Below are 24427 nucleotides of genomic sequence, written 5' to 3'. Positions count from 1 at the left end.
ATATAGGTGAACTATACACGGAAGCTGCCGAGGCGGCCATGGAGGCCATGAAAGGAAGGCTGGCAAATCAGTACTACCAGAAGGCCGAGGAGGCCTGGGCCCTCATGGAGGAATGAATGTCGTCCCCATAGCAACGAACATGGCAGCTGAAAATATTCCCTTTAAATAAGAATTATATTTTATATTTGTTACGGAATTATTTTGTCGTCTCTGAACCCTCCTAATACTTGTTTACACTGAAAAAAGTTTAAAAAAATGTAAAAATTGTAAAAAAAAAATAATTTTTTTTTGCTAGCTATAGTAGGATGGGGTAAGAATGTCCACAGATCTAGCAGGAATCCTGTGTGATCCTGTGTATACGTTATGTGACAGTGTATGAGTGACCCAGGTTCTTTGCTGCATTTACAAAAACAAAATATGTCAACCTCACATCTGCTAAACCGGACCCTATGCACACACCGAGGTTCTGATCCATCTCTCAGGAATGAAGTACAGCTGCCATATTGCTTCCTATTTGCTACATATGGATTTTAGGGTTTCATGTCGAGAGAAGATAAATCACAAGTTTATTTTTTGACATGTGCTTTAATGTAGGTTTTTTGGGGGGATTTTTATGTATTTTTTTTTTTAATTATTTTTAGGCAACAAAACTGGAAAAAATGTACATTTTAGATCTTAAACTTGTATTCACACTGAGACTGCAAATGGTTAATCAGATTAGATTTTTCTTTTTTCCTACATCATTCCGTAGCCTGACCATAAGGGGGTTGTCCAATTTTGACACTCTAAAAGCCGATTACAGGCAGTCCCGGGTTACGTATAAGATAGGGTCCATTAGTTTGTTCTTAAGTTGAATTTGTATGCAAGTCGGAACTCTATATTTTATAATTGTAGCTCCAGACAAAAAAAATTTTTTGTCCCAGTGACAATTAGATTTTGAAAATTTTAGCTGCAATGGGACCAAGGATTATGAATAAAACTTGATTACAGACACATTACAGCTGATCATTGCAGCCTGGCACTAAAATAAAGCATCCAGAGACCTTCACCAGAGGTCACGGGGGGCAGAGGAGTCCGTCTTTAACTAGGGGTCGTCTGTAAATCGGATGTCCTTAAGTAGGGGACCGCCTGTATACTGTGTCCTATTGTTGGCACCGCCATAAATCAGTACTCCACCAGAGGCAGTCCCTACTGAAAGAATTATGTGTTAGCTGAATACTAATCAAGAGACAATATTAACATTTGTTTTTTATTTTTTTAAATAAATTTACTAAGTCTGCAAAAAAAAAATTTACGCACAGACTTTGCACGTTCACTTTTTTGCTTTTAACACTTTATTTCTGCAGAATAGAAACTTTTGAGCATGTTTGCCTTTTTCTAGCATACAAAGACTTGGATAGGATGTAGTTTTTATATCGCATTTTTGCTGTTTATTATACAGTATATGCAAGTTAATTGCTTAGATTTTGCCGTTACAGGTTTAGCATGGCACTTGCTTTACTGATGGTACACATTTTACTGCAGTAATGTTACGAATAGATAGGAATCTGTAACTACTATAAGCTACTACTATTGTTATATGAAGACAACAACTCAAGACTGAAAGACCCTCCTAATGTGTATGGGGTCTCGTGACTCTAACATGCCTCATCCTTTGTTCTCAAAAAGAGGATTCATAGATAGTTCTCTCTATTCTGAATTCATGCACGCCAAGCAGAGTGTGCATGTGCATGGGACAGTTGAAGGAAATAGCTGTAACTTAAGATTTGATATTAATGCAGTTTATGTCCCAACAACAGAAAAGGAGCAGCAATGATTGGTAAAATTGGAAACCCTTAAAATCTACTAGACTGAATTTTCTCTTGTGTTTTCCTGGAATATCCAAAAAGACGTAGCTCAGGTGTCTGCATATATTCTAACTAGAACTATTTTTACTCTCATCTATGAAGTAGTGTGCATCCCAGCGGCTAGAACCTTACCGAACACTTTTCTTATAAACCTGTAGGTTGAATGGAATGTTTCTTACGACTAATGACTATTCTCTGCATTTGCAGCTTTACAAACAAAAAGTTTTTGAAAAGACTGTACTGAATTAAAAAAAAAAAACTAAAAAAAAAAGCCTAAAATGTGATGTAATGTTTACAAAAAAAAATATGCAATGTATTGTATGGGATCCTGTAGGGTTGTGTTGGTGACATTTGTGTAAAAGATACACTTAATACAATAATTGCTTAAAGCAGAAGCAAATAAAGAAAAGCTTACATTGTTATAAATGACTGAAGAGAAGCGTGGCCGAGCGAATGTGCGAATATCTTTCATGTGCAAAACGCATGTAGTATGGGTTTATGATTCAATGTTTTAATGTTCTGTTTTATTTTCAAATAAACAGGAAATTTGTTTCATAGACCGATGGGCTTGTTCATTTTTTTTTTTCATAAAGTTCTTTTATTGGTAGTATCCTGACAAATTAAACCATTTACAAAAATGTGGGGGGTAGTTCGGACTGTTCCCGGCAGTAGAGATGAGGGGACCCGAAATTTAGATTCGTCAGCTTCACAAAACGCGGACATGTAGCTTGATGTGCTGCAGAGCAGGCAATCAGACCCTTACAGTAAATTCACACTAACGTGTGCTCGTATATACGTCCCCCAGCAGCCATGTGAATGAGGTATTAGGGTTTGGTCACACATGTAACCGCCTAATAACTTCCTTTAGGCAGAAGCATTCATCATACGTCCCATTCAGGGTGGACACCATCAGCGCCGGACAAGGGTTTCTTAGGCCCAACAGGTAATTATTCTGGGGCTGAACCTCTGCCATCTCCTTGAAAATAAAATAGAATCCAGTTCCAAATTGGGTTGTTTTACCTATGAGGTGCAGTAATGTAGGTGCAGGGTAGTGGGGGATCTTCTGGTGGGCCTTTCTGACACTGGAAACAGTCAACTTAGGCCCCTTCCACACTTGCGTTGCAGATCACGTCAGAGTTTGATCAGGGAGCGATCAGGGTTTGGTCAGTGAAAAATGCACATTTTGCATCAGAGTGCAATCAGTTTTCAGTCAGTGTTTGTTCAGTGTCTCAGTTTTTCACGCGCGTTTTCAATGCAATTTCGATGCAATTTCAATGCGTTTTTCACACGCAGAAAATGCGCGTGAAATGTACTCAGGACTCAGATCTATCTTTTCTATGGCAATTGATGCGTGAAAAACGCATTGCACTTGCATTGCACTTGCAAGTGTCTCAGAGTGCGATGCGTTTTTGATGCATCTCCATAGACTTGTATGGTGCGTTTTTCACGCGCGTGACTTGCAAAAGTAGAGCATGTCGAGATTTAAACGCGCGTTAAAAAAAACGCGAATGCATGCGTGAAAAAAAATGCAAGTCTGAAAAGACCCATTGGTTACAATGGGTCAGAGTGCAATGCAAGTTCTGCGCGTCAAAAGCACGCGCAGAAAACCCCCTTTCACACTTGCGTTTTTCACGCGCGTTTTCTGCGCGTGCTTTTGACGCGCAGAACTTGCATTGCACTCTGACCCATTGTAACCAATGGGTCTTTTCAGACTTGCATTTTTTTTCACGCATGCATTTTTTTTTTAAATCTCGACATGCTCTACTTTTGCAAGTCACGTGCGTGAAAAACGCACCATACAAGTCTATGGAAACGCGTCAAAAACGCATTGCACTCTGAGACACTTGCAAGTGCAATGCAAGTGCAATGCGTTTTTCACGCATCAATTGCCATAGAAAAGATAGAGCTCAGTCCTGAGTCCATTTCACGCGCATTTTCTGCGCGTGAAAAACGCATTGAAATTGCACTGCAATTGCATCAAAAACGCGCGTGAAAAACTGAGACACTGAACAAACTCTGACTGAAAACCGATTGCACTCTGATGCAAAATGTCAGTTTTTCACTGACCAAACCCTGATCGCATCCTGATCAGACTCTGACGTGAAATGCAACGCAAGTGTGGAAGGGGCCTAAGGCCCCTTCCACACTTGCGTTGCAGATCACGTCAGAGTTTGATCAGGGTGCGATCAGGGTTTGGTCAGTGAAAAACGCACATTTTGCATCAGAGTGCAATCAGTTTTCAGTCAGAGTTTGTTCAGTGTCTCAGTTTTTCACGCGCGTTTTTGATGCAATTGCAATGCAATTGCAATGCAATTTCAATGCGTTTCAATGGACTCAAGATTGAGCTCTATCTTTTCTATGGCAATTGATGTGTGAAAAACACATTGCACTTACGTTGCACTTGCAAGTGTCTCAGAGTGCAATGCGTTTTTGATGCATCTCCATAGACTTGTATGGTGCATTTTTCACAAGCGTGACTTGCAAAAGTAGAGCATGTTGAGATTTAAACGCGCGTTAAAAAAAACGCGCGTGTGTGCGTGAAAAAAAATGCAAGTCTGAAAAGACCCATTGGTTACAATGGGTCAGAGTGCAATGCAAGTTCTGCGCGCCAAAAGCACGTGCAGAAAACGCGCGTGAAAAACGCAAGTGTGAAAGGGACCTTACGCTTGCGATCAGGAATGAGAAATTCATGTTTTACATGTAGACAATGCAAAATGTGTAGCTCATTCCTGAGCTGATGGTCTCCTAGTGCAGGAATTAAACTACATACAGTATGAAAGAAAATTGTTTCTTGTGCTAGGTGTATTAGGTAAGTGGGTTAAAAGGTGCGTAATCCCCATCAAAATGTTCTCATGTTTAGGCTGTATTCACACTGCTGTATGGGGGACGTATATATACGGCCAATGTGCGTCACCCATAGATATGAATGGGCGCACGGCGCCCTAGGGGAGTGGTACGGTGCAGCACATGTACCGGCACCGTACCGCTCCGTACCCTGTGAGAAGACAGGACATGTCCTATCTTTTCTCAGCATACGGCGCCATGCCCCATATTCCACTATGGAGAGGGGCGGGGGTGAGCAGCGCTCACCTCCTCCTCTCCCTGCGTGCCGACGGGTGCCCACTGTGCTACGATACGGCAAGCAACATTAATTTTATCTACCAAAACAGTAATATCATATATTATTGTAAAACTGTTTAATATTAACAGATCCTGAGTTCAAAGCTTATTAAAGGGATAAACTTCACTCCCTTGGTGGTCTAGGGCAGAGAAGGGTTTTATAATAGAACCACTGATGGCCCCGGGCAGATAGGGGATTTAAAGGAAATATACCACCAGGATGAAGGATTGTAAACCAAGCACATGTACATATTGGTGTGTGCTCCCTCTGGAAGGATCTGCTATTTTTTTTTAGCTTTTTATGCCCTGTTTTTTTTTTTAAGGCTTTAAAATTATGTAAATGAGTCGGAGGATCTCTGGGCTCCGTTGGTGTTCATTTGCATAATTTGTATAATTACTGTGCGTTGTTTACATGCAAACACCGGGTCCTTGTTACAAATATGCGACTGGGCCGAGCCCTGCCCACGTACATTTATACAATGCAAATGAAATGTGTGAGTGCAGGCTATGAGGGTGCCAAAAGTATCCAGGGCTTAATCACACGTTGCCACACATTCCAAATGCTTCAACCTTGATCACATGCTGAAGTAACATTGCGTTTCCATTGCATTTGCTAAAACGCAATGTTACTTCAACATGTGATCAAGGATGAAGCCTTTTGAATGCGACGAAACGCATAATGTGAATGCGCCCTGAGGTATTTTCATCGCTCTCATAGATTTGAATGACTTGAGAGTGACCAAGGGTGCGCCTCTACTCTCCATTTAGGTCAATGGGAGTCTATACGCTAAGCGGTTTTCGGAGCGTATTATGCGTGACAAACTCTCCCGAGGTAGGTATCGTGTATCTATGATTTTTTTGTGTGGATATATAATAAACAGCTGAGTTGGGATAAACTGTAACGTATAATGAAGGACAACGTAGGCTTGAAGGACTCCATTATGAAGACTTTGGGGCATTGCTGGTGCCTGTTATTTCACAATCCCCTAAACGAGGAGAACAGAAATGATAAATTTTGTTATAAGTTTTGCTTTCACCACACACAATATATGGAAGCTGATAGCCTATGGCAGTGATGGCAAACCTTTTAGAGGCCGAGTGCCCAAACTACAACAAAGACCCGCTTATTTATCGCAAAGTGCCAACACAGAAATTTAATTTAATGTGTCATTGATACCAGCACCTGGGGGCACCAATAAAGCAGCAAATACTCCCAGGTAGAGCTGTCACTTTAAAATATCTCTGTGCACAGCGAGTCCTGGGCTGTCTGGGACTGCAGGAAGATACCTGGAGTCATCTCTGGTGATGGCCTGAGTGCCCACAGAAAGGGCTCTGAGTGCCACCTCTGGCACCAGTGCCATAGGTTAGCCATCACTGGCCTATGGGCATATATTATGAGGTATATGTTGGCAGTTTCCATATGTTTATGCTGATTTCACAAACAAGTCTTCTCTTGAATGGATCCTATAGTTTTTGTCCTATTCACAAAAATATCAAAATAAATTCAGTGTTTTCAGAAGCGTGACATTTCCGGATATTAGGGTTATGTACATGGAGAACCCTTATTCTCGCATGGAGGTAGCGTGGCCGAGCGGTCTAAGGCGCTGGATTAAGGCTCCAGTCTCTTCGGGGGCGTGGGTTCGAATCCCACCGCTGCCACAGAAATTTTTCCTTTTCAGTCATTTGTATTTTGTTGATGGGATGACAGCGCCACCTGCCGACCCGCTGTCACCAGACACACCGCTCAGTGCATTGTGGGTAAGAGGAGCCGCTCCCCACGTGTCTGCGTTACAACAGTATGGCTGCCGCCTGAGGTCTGGCCGGGGAGCGACTCAGACACCGGGAGCCGAGTGCGGTAGGTAGGCCGGAGGCGGGGGGTGACCCTGGGCCGGAGTGTGGCTGGAGCTTCCCCGGGGCGGGTCACGTGGTGCTGCCGGGGGCTGCAGTCATCCCCCCATAGCTGCTGCAGGGCACCTCTACATCATGGCTCACACTGTGCAGTGTAATCATCACACTGCAGCCTGGGAAAGCTGGGTGGCGACTACGGTGTCCATCACCTAGCTTTCCCTGACTCCTATGTATAAATCAGCCTGATATCCCGTCTCCTGTATCGCTGTGACCCTGTGCTCTGGCAGGTGAAACATGCTCCTGGGAAAGCTGAGTGCCCAGTCATGTGTGTCTTCCCTATGATAAACCATTATCCCTGTAGCTGTAATGTTTTTATAATACTCCGCTGTTTCCTTATAATAGGTGCAGGCAATGACTCAGTATTTCTGATCATTCCAGTATCCTGAGTATAAGAAACGTTATATTATCCCCAAGTGTGAAGGAATGAGGACCCAGATTGCACCAAAGACCCCAATGCCCCCATATATCCTAAGGCCGCGTTCACACTGTGCACCTTGATTTGCGTATTGAGGCACAATCTACAATGTTACCTCCGCATATGCAGCCTAAAGGTGCCCATAAACATTACAGCAAAGTTGGGTACATTGTACCAAGTGTATGTGGGGTTAAATATAATCATGGTTGATGTGGCATCCGGTGCGCCAACATCACTACGGCCACCGCACATCAGCCTACGGGTTTCCTCACTCTGCAGTTTCATCCTTCCATTGAAGGATGGCCCTATAGTGGGACCTGTGTCATGCTGTAAGGTGACATGACCGGACATCCTGCGCTTGTGGTCCTGGCGCTGCCATAGCTGGGGAGTGTCTGGAAAGTGCCAATGACTCAGGTGCTTTACTGACGCCGTGTCTGTACATGAAAGGATATCAGGAGCTAACAGGGATAAAGCAGTGTCCCGATGGGAGGTGTTGGTCAGATAACACTTTTGATGTTGGTTCCACAGAGTTAAATTTAATGTTGGTTTTGCCACCTCCACAACACAGACAACACGTTGCGTCTTTAAAAGAGAACCTGGCATCACATTTTCACACATGCAGCTAGTGACAGGTTCTTATAGAGCCCTAAATGACAGCCTTCTTTTAGCTACAAATTGTTTCCCTTACAACCGGATAAAATAACTTTATATTATATTCTCTGGCATCAGAGGCCGGCCCCCCCCATCTATTTAAGACCCCGGAAATGGCAAATTTATGTAGCTATTAGCGTTACAGAGGTATAGCTGAGTTATGGGATTAGTCATGGTTTGTTGCCGGGGCCTCGTCTACTGTACATGTCATCTGTTTACTCTCTGTTTCTATAGGTGTCTATTGTTGGGTCCTGAGTCACGTGGAGCACACGCCTTGGTGTCTGACTGTAGTATGGAAAATGAAGATGACGATCCCATTATACAAGAGGTAGAGTGTAGGTGCCCTTCTTCTAGCACCTATCTCACTTATGTCTTTTGTGTAAGGAGGTAGTGGTCACGTGTATATGAGATGGATGGTGTCACATGCTTAAAGGGGTTGTTCCACAAAGGATACTTTACCATAATAAGAAGACCGAGTCTGATCATTGGGGTTCAGATTCCAGGGGACCCCATTTAACTGCAGAATAGTCCTATTCCTCTATGGATAAATGGAGCAATTGGCTCACATATCCATTGCGCTGCGTTCAGCTCTATTGTACTGCCGGAGAGGATGGAGCCACAGAGATGAATAGAGAGCAGTGCACACGCAGGACTGTCATGTATGTCCATTCATCCAGAGATGATGATGCTTGGGGTATAACCAGACGAACCTCATCCATCAGGCTCTGTCTCTGAATTGTATCTGTTATCGCCGTTTAACTTCATACACTTAAAGGGGTTCTCCAATCGGAGCAAGTTAGGTTCTATTGTACTCCTCAATCTCCGTAAGCTCCATAGAGATGAACTGGGCAGGAGCTGCTTCAGTCATTTCGGGGTGTGATGGGGGTACATTGGACCCCCGTTCTTGTGATCCGCGGGGATCACATATCTCAGACACCCACCGATCGGCAAGGGAGAACCCCTTTAATGGACATAATCTGCAGTACCAATTGCTGCCTACAGACAAGTGTGTCGCTTAATCTTGGAAAAGGGCAAAGCTCTTTGCATTTGGCTTGTGGTTAATGTCTCATATAAGATAAATCTGGTTTAGACTTTACCTGTCTAGGCCCATTTGGTTTTTATAGTATGTTCCAAAATGTTGGTATGAAAATGACCCTTTATGTAAACTGTGCTTTGTGGAATCCACAAGGACGATCTGACACCTGTCAATAAAAGTATATTCACGCGCAGCAGATATTTTCTGTTGTTCTGAATGAGGCTCATGTGAATATGGTCTATGCTCCCTTCACACGAATGGTTTTTCTGTTGTTCCGTTGTATAGCACAAAGACAAAGTTATTTCATACATGGCTTTGTTATCACAGCCCTGTGTGTGATCAGTGACTGCCCGAGCCACACAACTCGCAGCAGGTCCTATTCCTGCTCGTGTTTCCGGCTTCAGCATGCGCGGCCACACTCCATGCATCTCTACGGGAGCGATGAAATACTCTGTGGATATGTTATAAATAATAGACATGAGAAGTATCGGAAACCAGAGCCCTTAGATGTAATTTGTCACCTGATGCGTTGCGTCTATACACAGTCACTTAACATTATAACAATGTAATCATGAGTTATAATCTGCATCACCTAATGCCGACTTCTTTCCCTATTTCAGCTTGATGTTTATCTGGCCAAAAGCCTGGCCGAGAAGCTGTACTTATTCCAGGTATGTGACACCAATTATAGGTGACTTGCATTGCCTCAGTATATGCGGCTATTCCCACAGGACTGTAATTTCTATAGCTGTATTATGTGTAATGGAAGATTATATTACAATGCTTTGTAAAACAAGTTTTAGCCAATGGTTGTATTTTTAGTCTTTCCTTGCGGTGATGTTTCTTTTCACAAATATTTTAATGTTGGAGATCTGACTTCTGGGACCCTCAGTGATGGGGACTCCCACCCCTGACTTCAGGATTGCTCATTAGTTTAGGACTGATGGTGATAGCAGAGTACAGCGCTCCATCAAGAATTGAAGTAGTGAAAAGAGCACATGTGTATTACTACTCCATTCACACACAGAACATGGTCCCCAGGTTTTTAGCAGTGTGAGGAGACTTGCTGTACAAACATCTTTAGAAGGGGAAGGAGTTATAGCAGAGCTGACTCTGTATAGTTGAGATATAGCAGAGAGTGTCATTGTGTGTTATATTTATCTAATGACTCTGATCAGTCAAATCTCTCATTTTCTGTGGCAGATACAAGTAGAACTTTCAGGAGCTAAATGAAAGTGTAGATAAACCTGTACCCTGATAATCTAAGCACATTGCCAGCACACAGCATCTCATAGCACTAGAGGGATCGTAAAGTGTCTGCTTAGAGTCCCCGCCTACACTCTTGAATCTTAAACTGACCATCACTGAGTGATAGGAGCTAAAAGAGAAATAATAATAAGAGTAAAATTGTAAAAATATTCTTTATGCTGTTAACATCACTAGAGGATTAAAATTTGAGAACTTCCTTTCATATGCAAATGTGTTTAATGTCTCTAATATTTTTCAGTTCATTAGTTCTGTCAACCAATTTTTCAAAAAAAAATTTTCCCCCCTCTATTCCAAGTATCCGATACGACCTTCAATGATGACCTATGATGGCGTCCCACATCTCGCAGCCAGGATTAAACCAAAGCAACAAAAAGTAGGAGAGAAATTGTGTCTATGATTTCATCTTCAGCCTCTTGGAAGATTTGTTGGAGGTGACATTGTCCCCTGTATTATATTTTAGGTGGAGGTTGACATGGCCATAAATACAATGAGTCCAAATTACTGTCGTAGTAAAGGTGAACAGATCGCATTCAATGTGGATGGCACCGGTACTGACGAGACCAGCACCTTCTCCTCGTAAGAAAATCCTTCTATTATAATGAAGACATTCTGGAAATTTGTTACCGATTACCTTACAGCAGATGTCATCTAATAATTTCCATGTTTGTGGAATCCTATATTCCCAAGCTTCCTGGACATTAGTAATAATCTTTATATAGCACCATCATATTCCGTACCGCTTTACAAATCACAGGGGACATATAGAAGTACATTACAAATAGTCATATGGAACTTTAGGCCTTTTTAATACATCCTACCTCATTGGGTTAAACAAAATTTAGGTGCTTTTTTCATTGTTATGCATGTACTTTTCTTTTAAATTGTTAGTGTTGTGTAGAGCAACCACAGATGATGCATATGAGTGCTAAATACTTTGTTCTTTCACAATCTGCATATTGTACTGATGTATTACAAGCATTATGCTTGATCACTTTACTTTGTGTACTTTTTATATTAGAAAACTTATGGACAAGCAGACGTTCTCTTCCATTCAAGCTGCTAGCAACACATCTCGCTATGCGGTTGCATTTTATCGAAAAGGTACGCTGGTCCCTGCAATCAGACCACCAATTCCTGTAATGGGGTGCTGCCGATTTTGTTATGCATCTTGTAAAAATATTCAATTTCCAATTTTCTTTCCTGAAATTTATTATTTAAGGGGTTGTCCAGAGATTAAATTACATGGCTCATTTCTTCTACAAGCCACCCCCGACCATAGTTTGTGCTGGTATTGCAGCTGAGTTGTATAGAGATGAATGGAGCTTGGTTGCAATATCACACACTACCCATGGTTAGGTATAGGTCTGTTTTTTGAAGAAAGCGGACAGGTTTTTCAACCCCTGGATTACTAAAATCCGTAGAAATATTGAAAAACCAATAGTGAGAAAGAAGGGGTGGGGGACACATTTGCCCTTCTCTGGCTCCTGTCTCTTTTCAGTTCTTCATGCCTTGCACCTGTACTCATGCTCCAAAAGGTGTTGGGACCTGTTTCGCTCAATGAGAGGCCTCCTCTGACAATGGTCGTCACTTCCGCTTTCCATGGGACTTCACTTCTTGTGTTCCAGAGGAGGCCAATCATTGGATAAAGTGGATCCTATGATCCTCTTATCCAGAACTTTAGGGAGTACTAGAGTGGGGAGAATTACTTATTTTCTTCCTGGCCCCATATTCCTGGAAAACTCCTTCAAGGATTTATTTTCTTCTGTTGCAGGTGAGATCCATGTAACACCTTTACACGGGATCCTTCAGCTTCGGCCCAGTTTCTCATATTTGGACAAAGCAGATACCAAATGCCGAGAGCGAGAAGCTGCAAATGATGGTAGGTGAAAGTAATGCTACATGTAGTTCTTTCATATTTTTGTGGTAATAATGTCTTTGGTGTTAAGGTCACATCTTGTGTCTTCTAGCCGGTGATTCCTCTCAGGATGAAGTTGAGGATGACGTCAAGCAAGTAACTGTAAGTCTTACTGGTAACTCTTGTCTCCTGTTCTCTTTATTGCAGCGGGTCCCGTTCTTAGGCTGTAATCACTCGACCGTATGGGGGACATATATATGCGGCCGACGTATATACAGCGGATGTATCCGTCCCCCATAAACAGCAATGGGCGCATATATCGCTATAGAGAGGGGCGGGTTTGAGCAGCGCTCACCCCCTCCTCCTCTCCCGGGCGCGGACAGGTGCCCACCGTGCTACAGTGTGAATGTAGCCTTATGTTTAGTGGGGTCCAAGCAGTCGGACCAACCAGCTTGTTGATTATTATCCCTTATCTTGTCGGTAGGGGATAACAATCTGATCAGTGGGGTCATGAGTAAACGGGTACCATTCTCAATAATTGATGGAGCTGCAGGTCGCACATGTGAGAGGTTGTTTAGCAATTTCCATCCATTCCCATAGAATGAAACTTTAAACCACATTTAAATTTAAGTAGTTTTACAATTTAATCAGAAAATGCTAATGAGTTAGAGTAGGAGACGCTCCCATCATGACATTAGTCCTAAGTGCTGCCATGCCAGAAGCCAACCACCAATCACACAGAGTTCAAAAGATTATTAAGGGGTTAAGCCTTATAGCTAAGGACACGATTGAAGACATTGCTAATGATGGTTATTTTGATGTGCCTTTAGCTGCTGCTGCTAGATGTCTAATTTTGCTTCTTGATGTCATAGTAATTGCTTTTACATGTTTTGTAGATTAAGGGGGTCCAGGCACGTCCTGTGATATCATTGTAAATGTCACTTGTTCTCCTGGTAGGTACGTTTTTCTCGCCCCGAATCTGACCAGGCCAAGCAGAGGAGGGCCCAGTCCTATGAATTTCTGCAAAAGAAGCAAGCTGAGGAGTCCTGGGTGCACCTTCACTACTGCGGGATCAAGGTGAGAGTCTATGGATAATCCCACTGACCAAGGGTTACAGCTAAATTCATGGAGAAATTGGGTATTTTGATTTAAAGGGGTTGAAATAATGGCTGCCCCAAAAATAGTGCCACTCCTGACCATGGTATGTGCCTCCATTGTAGCTGTATAGAAACAAGTAGAGCTGAAAATCATGATGAACCATGGACACTTACTCCAGGCACCGTGACTGTGGTAATCTTCTTATATTTGTTATCCATGGCCTCCTTCCAATTAAAATTAACTTTTAAAAGCCTGAAGGACTATGGGCGTGTGAACCATAGCTTCTCCATGCTGTAGCTTCACAAACTGTTACACTTCCTCTCCTCTGCTCCCTCTGACTGATGTAATCTCACAGCACCAAAGGAAGTTTCAGCACACAGTGGGGTGGGAGTGCTCCTGCACAGTGTAACAGCCTATGAAGCTACAACATGAAGGGACTCTTGAAACACCCCCAGGAGCCCCTCTGGCTTATTGGCATAAACATAAAAGTTGATATTAGAAGGAAAGGACCCCATGGATAACAAACATAACATGATTACCACAGTCACGGTGCCTGGATCTATGAGTAAGTGCCCCTGGTTTATCAGGTTTATAATGATGGATTTTGATGGTTGATTATCATTTGGTTATAGTACCACACACTATCCATGGTCACTATCCATGTTATTGGAAGAAAGCAGCCATGATTTTCTGTTAAAAAAAACCCTTTTTGAGCCCTTCAAATATTAACTTTCTTTTGTATTTTTTAGGACAGTCGATCAGAACATGAAAGACAATATCTGCTTTGTCAAAATCAGACGGCGACGGAGAACCAAGAGTTAATAAAATCCCCCAGGTACAGGATAAAGACTTAATAAGAGAGAGAGTGTGTGTGTTTCATCAGGAGGGCGCATTCACACAACTGTCAGGGGGATGCATATCGGATATACATCCCCTTAGACTGGTAAGGCGACCAAGTGCGTATGGTGCTGTTATCTATGAAAAGTGGAGGGGTGAGCGCTGCTCTCTAGCACGCTGTCATATGCTCGTCCAGCATACGTGAATGTTGTGTAAGGGATGCGGACAGGTCAGTTCTCTTGGCAGCTAAAACAGCATAAAAGTTTTAACACTTGGCTAATAGCATTGAACCTATAACCGATCCTGTTAGCTTTCCTCATTGGTGGCAGCCACTTGGACATCCTGCTCTGTACAAACACTGATGTTAAGCACTCAGAAGTAAAACTTTTGTTATTCTGTGTGTTGTCACCAGTGCGGGTACAGCAGGACTGCTATATACTTTATCAGAAGTCGCCTCCTGAAAACTGCTGTACAAAACTGTTCCTGCTGTCTATAAAGGGTTAAATTTACACTATTTAGACAGATCTGTCAAAATGACAGCTGAATCTGCTGGCTTGGTGTATGTTAAAATATGCAAAATTTTGATGCAAACCAAGTCCACACATAGACTTTTTCTAGTGTGTCCCTAGAAAAATTTGGTGTATTATAGTTTTTTTTTACTTTAACTGATTGATAAATCTGCCCAGTTGTGTGCACATCTGTGTTCAACTTATTCGATGTTCAGAGTAGATCTTCCCGATACATCAGTATTTATCTGGATACATTCGGTTTTATGTGTGTCAAAAGTGACCGTGTCGTCTCTTCTATTGCAGTGAGTACTTGGAGATGCTGATGCCGCCCAGTGTTGAGGAAGAAAGGTAACTTCTGTTTTATGTAGTGATGGCTTTTTATATTTTACTGTTTTGGGACTTCTTGGACCCCTGTGGCCACTACGAAGTATGTGAGGATCCGCTAAATGGCAGAACACCCCAATATCGGTGCCTCTGATTCATGTCATATTATTACCATATATACTCGAGTGTAAGCCGAGGCCCCTAATTTTACCACAAAAACCTGGTAAAACCTATATTTTTTTTTTACTCGAGTATAAGCAGAGTTTGGGTTTTCAGCACCCTTTTTGTGCTGAAAAACTAGGCTTATTCTCGAGTATATATGGCAGACCTTTGTAGATTCTTGATATTTTGCTAGGACTGTATGTATGTATATCTATTTATTTATTTATCTATATTGTGTATATATCTCATACATACATGTAAAATATATATAATATATATTAATACTTGTTATAGTTATAATGTATTTTCCCAAATAGTGAAAAGCCGGTAGCTCCCAGTAATGTCCTATCCATGGCCCAGCTGAGAACCTTACCGCTGGCAGATCAGATCAAGATTCTGATGAAAAACGGTATGTCCTTAAACTCACTCCAATTTGTTCTTTATCAGATGCAGCTCCGCTTATATATTAATCTACATACATGATATATAGATGCAATCAAAAATATTCCCACTGCCTTTGTAAATTAGGTTTATTAGCTACCTTTACAAAGGTAGTAGTGGGAAGAAATGGGGAATGAGATTCTTTGGAATATGCTTCAGCAATGGGAGCCCAAGCATCATAGTTGTATATGATGCAAGGAATCCCTGCGTTCGTGTAGGACCACTGCGCTGTACTGTAATCATATATTCAGTCAGCACCATTGTGCTTGGACTCCCTTTCCCCGAGCAGTAGTCTGTGAAATGTGTGCGCTCCATGTTCCCAGAATCGTTTGAATAAGTCCTTATTTCCCAGAATTGTACATAAAGATTTTAAATGCATTTTCTTATTTTTAGTTAAAGTTATACCGTTCGCTAATCTCATGGGATTAATGGCGGCAGGAACAGAATCTATTGCAGTTCTGCGATGCATACAGCAGGTGGCGATGTTGGTGCAGGGAAACTGGGTGGTTAAGAGGTAAGTGCTAAAAAGTTGACTGCAAACCCATGTATAGTGAGTGTACAGTGTAGGTATTGCTGGAGTATATGTGCTAAACATTGTGATTCCCAACTGTAACAAGGTCATTTCACGTGTATTCTTATACAGGGACTTTTTCCACTGCATTTTATACTCTAATAATATAATTTTCTTTATCTCTAGTGATGTATTGTATCCAAAGGAGTCATCCAGTCCTCACAGTGGGGTCCCTGCCGAAGTTCTGTGTCGTGGAAGAGACTTTGTTGTAAGTATGAGCAGAATACAGAACTGTATAGTAGACTCTAATTGTCCATTGTAAAAACAGTGTCGCATCGTTAGACGTCCTATACTACTGCAATATACCATAATATACTTCCATATGGAAACTTGATGGATATATATAGGAACTCTGACGATGGGCCAGATTTTTAGTATTGATCTTTGAATCATGACATCAAGTCTAGCATCCTCACTGCCGGCCTTGTCTTTTAGATGTGGAAGTTCACACAAGATCGCTGGGTGGTGAGGAAAGATGTGGCGACTGTGACAAAGGTATGAACGTTATACGTGTTCATTGATGCAGATTGGGTATGGTGGAGGTAATCCTGCCATAGTTGTAACTATAGACAAAACACAAAAAACATACCATACACTTGCCGGATTTCAAGAGCCAACCCAACGTGTAATGGACGAGACTCTGAGGATCTTGGTAATATTTGATGCAAGGAATCCCTGCTTCCACACTGATCATGATTACAGTGGCTACTCCTTGTATGATAGATGGCTATGATAAAAGTAATCCTGTCCTTTACACTGGGGTTTTTGAAACCCATGATATCGGTGATCTGCACATGACTCCTATGGATTGCTTCAATTTCTATGCTGATTTGTTTCCATTCGTTTGGCTCTTGGATCAGAAACCCAATAATTGCACAGTTTACATGAGCTCCAATGTTCAGATTACATAGAATTTGACCCCAATCTTTACAAAGTAGACGTGTTAATCAGATTTTCCAGCGTTTCTTATGAATTATACACTGATCACAATTACTGCAGGGAAGCAGGGACTCCTTGTATGATAGATCACTATGATGCGAGTAGTCCCGTCCTCTACGCTGTGGTCAGTCCATTTTTAAGGCGCTGACTAGGGTCGTGTCCTGTTTCAGTCCTCATTCAGACAAACATCTGCTTGCCCTGGCGATCATACAGCCGCGCACAGGAGAGAGGAGCGAGTGCTGCTCACTCTTTTCCATAGAGAAGGGAGCAGCTGGTGCTGTAACATGGCAAAATGTGGAACATGTACTATATTTCTCATTTTCGGTACGGTGAGACAACTTATGCTTACCGCACCATGACTGGCCGCCATTGGCGTCAATGGGGACCGATATTCAGCCGCAAATGGCCTCCGTATATATCAGTCCCTATTACATTAGTCTGAAACCAGCCTTAGCCTTGGGGTGTATCCACCCTGTGTCTTGCAATATATACCATTCCCATTGTATATCTTTTTGATGTGTGATCAGCATAAGTAATGCAAGTTGTGAATGATCTCTTATTTGTTACCTTAATGCTAATTTGACTTAAATCCTAATATTCAGGTCATTTGAGAGTCTTTGGTTTTCTCCTAGCTCTGCCAGGAAGATGTCAAGGACTTCCTGGACCATATGGCTATACCAAGGATTAACAAAGGCTGGGAGTTCATGCTGCCTTTTGATGAAGATTTTATGAAGAAGCATCCGGATGTGGTCCAGAGACAATCTATGCTATGGAAAGGGATACAGTCCAAGTATGTACAGCGAGAACATACCTGGGGGTTGATTTAATTTTTTTCTTGTATTTGGGAGCGCAAATATTCCTACAGGTTCACTCTTGCCTCTGAACCTTTGCTTTCTTTTTCTTTTTTTTTTTTTTTTTTTACATTTTTTATATATTTTTGGTTATATTTTATATTGTATTATTTTTCTATTTTTATGAACCTTTATTTTTCTTGCTGTGGACTGTTGTAAAGGAACCCACAGGAAAATTCACTGCTCGGCCCCCGGTATGAAAGTACTTACAGTTTCCATGATATTGGCAGAAGACGGATATAGATTATAATATTCCCTAAGCAGATTTGTTTCTATCCGAAATACAATAACTTCATAGTTTTGAACTTCAATGTTCAGACCTGAAAGAATTTGACCCAAATCTTTATGGAATAGACATGTAAATCGGATAATCCATCTACATGGAGAACGTTTCTTATAAATTATTATATAGTCCTTACATCATTAAAGTCTCTGCTATAAAACTTTGGAGATACTGTACCACCTATAGATCATATTATTATAGTAAATAGCTGTTTTACACCTCTACAAGTCAACATGTTGTCATTCTCGATGTTCATTTTTTGTCGCAGGTTAGAGAAAGTGTTCAGTTTGTCAAAAGAAGATCTGACATGTAAAAAGATGGATATGTCTTCAGGTAATTGCAGCTTTTTATCGGGGTTTTGCATTCATGCAGGTTCAGATTGCTTGGACTTGCTTAGACCTAGTGTGTACAGCAACGTATCAGAAAGGTTGCATGTTGGTGTCTTCCCATCACAGTAAATACAGATGATTAGTAAACCGTGTTATGTGTCTGTGGTCTGTAGGGGGCAGCGTACCTGATGCGACAATCTGAACACTGCAGGACTTTGTCGTGGGTTATTATTAGATGTAAGCAGGTCCCGGTTCTATTGTTTCGCTGGTAATTATCTCATTTCAATAGAATAATTTTTCATTCTGAGCCCTTTTGTTATTGGCCAAGTGTAAACCGGGTAAGAGGATATGTACAGGATTACCTGAGGATTTGATTTTTAATGTGTAATCCTGCTTTATTAGCTCATTGTTGTCGTAACTGAGGTTTGGACAATACATGATTTGAGCTCTGTGCGCATGTATATCAGAGGCTTGGTCCCAGATTCTGTAGTATTTGTTAAGCAGAAAGCCGCAGCTAGTAGTGCAGATCCCAATAAGACCCCTTTCTAAGCAAGCAGGGGGTCTTTTGGGGGTCTGACAGGTGATCCCATGATTATTTATTTGGTGTCTATTCCTTCATTAAATGTGTTGTATCAAGTTTGATTGTTTTCTCCTTTCCACATGATTGGGGGTAACAATCTGATCAATTAGGGGCTAACTGCTGGGACTCTGAGCGATCACAAGCAAGGACTAGCAATGAGAATGGGGCACTGTTCTCGCTAATTGAAGGAGTGAGCAGGTTAATCATGTGTCCTGCTGCTGCATTCAATACTTTGGGGCTAGTGAAATTTCCACCACACTAATATAAAGTGAAAACCTTTATGATACCGGAGCGCTGTGCTTTGTAACTTCTAACACTCCCATTGTATTGAATGTAGCAGCGGGACACATGCACCCACCTGCAACTCCACCACTTGGTGAGAACAGGACCCCCATTCTAGTTATGGGACGGGGTCCTAGCATTGGGACCCCCGCCAATCATATCTATCTACTACCCTTTGGATAGGGGATAACAGTGAAACTTGGTACAACCCTTTAATATCCCAGACAGAAAATCTGCATCCCATTTTCATTGATATCATCCACCTGCACTTCTTCTTGGGCATTTATCTTATTTTAATTTATTCAAGGGGTTGTCCCACCAAAAACCTTGAGATACATGTGCACTGGTGCATCATTTTCCCAGCACAAATCCCATGAATTGCAAGACTCTGTTCTCTTGACCCCTAGAGGTCATGGTGTAACAACAATCCCTTTTATTGACTTGAATGGATAACTCCATATTGGTTTCCATGCACACGAACGTATGGGGGATGTATATACGGCCGCAAATTTACGCCCGCATATGCTCCCCCCCCCCATAGTTGTCTATGGCGATCAGGTTCAGTACGGTGAGCACAACGTGTGCTTGCCGTGCCGTGACCGCAAAAAAGATAGACCGTGCACCACAATTCTCTATGGAGAGGGAAGGGGGCGAGCAGCACTCGCTTCTCCTCCTCTCCAGCGTGCCCGACGTGTGCCGTGTGGGTACACGGATGTGTGCATGCACCCTTGGTCTGAGGTAGCATAAGCTTTTTTTATTTTGGAAGTACTTTAAAATGTTTTACCATTACACTCTCTTCTCAAAGAGCCTCTCATTGGTTTTTCCATTTCACTTGCCTTCTCCGCAGCTTCATCTACCGTAATGACCGGGGACCAAGTATTGAATATAGCCAGAGCCAAAGCGAAGGAGAATCAAGCACGGTTGGAAAAGGATTTGCATAGGAAGAAAGAACAGACCAAACTGGCGTCTAGCACTACGGTGGTGGCGGACGTTCACATTAAAGAGGAGCCTGTGAGTGACGATGAAAGCATGGACACCTCTGCCTATGAGAGCTTCAATAACGGGATGGCCAATGGTGTCCACGAGGATGAGAACTCTGACCAGTCCATGAACGGAGAGAAAGATCCTGTGGCAAAAGAACTTCTGGACTTTGTGGAGTCTACATTTAGGAGACAGTATGTTTTGACCATGAGTGAACTTAAACGTTTATTTAATCTTCATTTGGCGAGTCTTCCTCCCGGACATATTCTTTTTAGCGGCATCTCCGACAAAATGCTGCAGGAAACGGTTATAAACTCTGGCTGTAAACAGATCATGGTGCCTGTAAGTATTGTGCTTCGTTATAGAGGCCACACAGCGGCCCTTGCCATGGAGAGTGAATCGTGGCTCATGTTTGTCATGGGGAAGAGATGTCCATGTACATTAGTTGGACTTGGACCACTAATTTTGGTGGGATATATAATGTATATGGGGATATCCTGACCCTTCCCTTGAAGAATGGAATATATTAGACATGTCATAACTTGTCATGTTACATTAATAACAAACTTTACAAGGATAAGTATAAGACCTTAAGACGGTCACCCATATAGTACTTACCCTGGTAAAGTTTCTCGATTTTTCATGTGAACTGTGGGTCATGTGACCTGCAACTTCCTGTGACGTTTCGTGCCTTTACTTTTAAATGCACAACCTCTCTGTGATCACTGCTCCCGTGTAAGTGGTTGGAGAGTCGTGGAGAGTGCTGCTACTGGCCAGCAACTACTAAGAAACTTTGCCAGTGTAAATATAATATAGGAGACCCTATTAGGGTAACGTATAAGTGGCCAATAGTGGCTTGCTACCTTATCCCCCTTGAGAACATCTGCTCACAGCAAAGCAGATATGTATGTTGGAGCATGGAGGAATAGTTGTGGGACGAATAAGTGTCTTTTGTCCTATCATGATTCTAGAAATCACAGCGGTAAAAGAAGTGCAGACTAGAGATTTTGGGTGGTGGCGGCGGCACCCATAGCCCTTCCGTGGGTGGCCGCGGCGCACATAGCCCTTCTGCACTAATCTGCACTTATTAAAGGGATTGCTTGAGTGTTTATAAAATTCACTTTCAATCTGAAAATAACTAGTAGTTACTGTTAAATCTCTTTACTGCACTCCATTTGTAGCGATCAGCCGATAGGTTTTTGCATTGTGCATAGACCAAGCTTTGACCCCCCCCAGTATTCCCTCATGTCGGGTGGGTTTGAGCCAAGATGAAACCGTACTCAGGATCCCTGTAGGACTGGAATGTTTTCCTTTGAATGGCGCCTATTGTCCCTCCCTATACCCGCGCACCTTCTCGGATAATCCGGGTGACCGCAGGAATCTGGCCGTGTAATTAGGTCAGTGACACAATGGATTCCCTGCACAATTACCTTCACATCTCATTGATTTCTTGAAGAATTGCTTTATCCTGTTACAATTGACTCGGCTAATCCCTTGTTTCATGAAGATTTTGGGAACAGTGCACTTTATTTATGCCGTAAACCTGCAGACTCTCCTTTCCCGGCTTCACTTTTAATGGCAAAACCTCTACCTGGCATTGTCTTAAATAATAAAATATGCTAATATTTGGCATAAGGGGAACGGGATGTTCTGAAATATACTGCTTACACATGAAAGTAGAGCAACAACTGCAGCCTATAGGCAGTGATGGAACACCAGGGAATGGTAAAATTGGCTCATAATTTTCAGGAGGACTAACAGAACAACAACATAACCCAGAAAGGAAAGGGGGTTTCAAAATTTAGATATTATAAGGAATTTATATTTCTACCAGAACTGATATATCTGTTGTCAGACTTTAAGCATTATTCCATGTTATCTTTTTTATCTTTTTCTTGTTAGTTTCCTCCTCAGAGCACTGCTACACCTGAGGAACAAAAAGTGTTTGCACTCTGGACCTGTGGGGACACTTATGATAAGGTAGGTCAGCCTGAGGGCCACATACGTTCATGTGTAATGAATGGAGAGAGCCACGGCCAGCACCTCTAATAGTAGAGTATCTCCTAAGAATATAAGGATCAGGCAGAGGAATTCCAGATGGCCCGACCCTGATCTTCCCTGCCATCTGAGGAGAATAAAAGTACCTTCACACGTAGCGTAATGGCTGCAGAATTAACACCAGCAAGTACACCCAGGCATCAGAAACCAGGCAAAATGGTCCTGGTTTCTGCAGCTTTCCATCTCGGGAAGAATTAAACCTCTGCACAATGATTTGCAGCAATTAAATGACATACCGCAGATCCCAATACCTGCTATGCGTGTATACTTAGGATAGATAAATATAGGGATTGCCTTTTACTTGATGGCAGGTATCAGGCGAAAGAAGGATCAGGCAGGTGGATTCCAACATGCCCAATCTTTACAGAAGTTAACCCACCAACAGGAGCCTGGCAGCAGAAATTCCTCTTTCCAGTGAGGACACTTGCACACTTGGTCAAGCCCTACATGCTTGTCTTTGGAGGTGGTAGTTGAGGGTTGAATCTAGGTATAGCCCCGTCCTAAAATCCATTTCACGTTTGTGCCATAGGAACGACAGACACTACTGGAGCTTTTCTCCAAAGGCCACAGGTTACGCAGGAACATGATTCAGGCGCGGATGAGCCAGGAGTTTGGAGAGAGTCTCAGTAAGCAGCAGCTGGACAAGGTGCTGAAGGTAAGAAGCATGATGGGAATTAAACCTCCTATGTAAGCACAGTTCACACTAACCGTATTAAAAGGCTTAGCCGCTAAGTTGTGTGTTTACCAGCAGTGATTTCTTTAACGCTGCTCGTGCGGGAGTTGTATTTCTCTTAGCTAAATAAATTATACAGTCTAGACACATAATGATTTAAAGGGATTGTCCACTTTCCGCAAATAATTGATATGGTTTGTGTAAGGAAAAGTTATAAAATTTTCCAATATACTTTCTGTATCAATTCATCACTGTTTTCTAGATCTCTGCTTGCTGTCCTTCTACAGGAAGCTTCTAAGTTTACTTCCAGTGGAGAGAAATCTGCCCATGGTCACACAGGTGCACGGCTCGTTATATCACACTGCTCCGATTAAGCTCTATGATGTCACACAGGTGCACGGCTCATTATATCACACGGCTCTGATTACTCTCTATGATGTCACACAGGTGCACGGCTCGTTATATCACACGGCTCTGATTACTCTCTATGATACCAACGAGCCTTGCACCTGTGTGACATCACATGACCATGGACAGATTTCTATCCGGTGGAAGTAAACATGGAAGCTTTCTATAAAAAGACAGCAGAGATCTAGAGAACTATAAGGAATTGATACAGAAAGTATATTGGAAAATTGTACAACTTTTCCTTACACAAACCTTATTATTTGCTGATAGTGGGCAACCCCTTTAATTCCTCTCAAATTAAGTTGCTCTTTTGTGATACACAGTGACGTACCCATACCAGAAAAAAAAAATTGGCTAAACCTAATAACTAGGCTGTATGTTTTCTCCGTCTTCTCTTTTCAGGACTGTTGTGTGTGTTATGGAGGTATGTGGTATCTTAAAGGAACAGTACAATCCTGATGATCCAGGAAGCCGGCAGTAGTAGAAGAACTCGGTGGCCTAAGCATAGATGATATGGGTTCTGGATGGTGTCCTGCGGGCCCCCGGCACCATCACTCACACGCGATGCGGCACGCTGCTACATGGTGCACGGAGGGGAGACTGCTCTAGGAGACGGCTGTTCCTTTGAGGCCATTGTTTGCTTTTTTTATTAAGTTCTCTTTTTGTTCTCTCTAACCTCACATTTAATATGAACGCCCAGTTCGGGAAAATAATGCTGGGTAAATTTTGGGTTTTACACATGTGCCAACATCTGAATTGGACTGCATTAACAACTTGAACATGTATAACATGGAAGGATATGAAGGAGATGTGTGCTTGTGCTTCTCCATGACTATGGATGTCTAGTGAGGATCATATAGAGACATGAACTAGTGACATCACTGGGGAATGAGGTACCGTGTGATGTCACTGGTTCCTGATCCTATAGATATCGGTAAGCGCACAATTATGACAATAAAGGTGGCTACGCCTGTTTAAAGAAGCTGCTGGTTTCATTTTC

General features: G+C 42.3%; 2 protein-coding genes and 1 non-coding gene across 6 annotated transcripts in view; all 3 read left to right on the top strand.

Moving 5' to 3' along the window:
* Positions 1 to 2118, top strand: part of EEF2K (eukaryotic elongation factor 2 kinase) — a 59612-nt gene extending 57494 nt beyond the window's left edge. For all 4 annotated transcript variants that reach the window (XM_072120582.1, XM_072120584.1, XM_072120583.1 and 1 more), the window contains one exon: positions 7 to 2118. In XM_072120582.1, the coding sequence (XP_071976683.1) occupies positions 7 to 116 (110 nt within the window). In that variant the 3' untranslated portion in view covers positions 117 to 2118. The remainder of the gene's footprint in view (positions 1 to 6) is intronic.
* A 4426-nt stretch (positions 2119 to 6544) lies between these two features.
* TRNAL-AAG (transfer RNA leucine (anticodon AAG)) lies at positions 6545 to 6626 on the top strand. The gene has a single exon. It is a non-coding gene; the product is annotated as a tRNA-Leu (tRNA).
* A 39-nt stretch (positions 6627 to 6665) lies between these two features.
* POLR3E (RNA polymerase III subunit E) lies at positions 6666 to 24409 on the top strand. Its single transcript, XM_072120581.1, has 21 exons — positions 6666 to 6822; positions 8176 to 8269; positions 9598 to 9648; positions 10542 to 10619; positions 10707 to 10822; positions 11265 to 11347; positions 12018 to 12125; positions 12214 to 12263; positions 13059 to 13178; positions 13949 to 14034; positions 14849 to 14893; positions 15349 to 15440; positions 15866 to 15986; positions 16170 to 16251; positions 16479 to 16538; positions 17615 to 17772; positions 18385 to 18449; positions 20155 to 20630; positions 22191 to 22268; positions 22876 to 23001; positions 23830 to 24409. The coding sequence occupies exons 2-21, from the start codon at positions 8234 to 8236 to the stop codon at positions 23884 to 23886; spliced, it is 2088 nt and encodes a 695-aa protein (XP_071976682.1). The 5' UTR covers positions 6666 to 6822; positions 8176 to 8233; the 3' UTR covers positions 23887 to 24409.
* Positions 24410 to 24427: the final 18 nt, after the last annotated feature.

This window comes from Engystomops pustulosus, chromosome 8 (genome assembly GCF_040894005.1).
Source record: "Engystomops pustulosus chromosome 8, aEngPut4.maternal, whole genome shotgun sequence".
Classification (NCBI taxonomy): domain Eukaryota; kingdom Metazoa; phylum Chordata; class Amphibia; order Anura; family Leptodactylidae; genus Engystomops; species Engystomops pustulosus.
The sequence above is the reverse complement of the archived record's forward strand: the minus strand, read 5'-3'. Positions and strand labels throughout refer to the sequence as shown.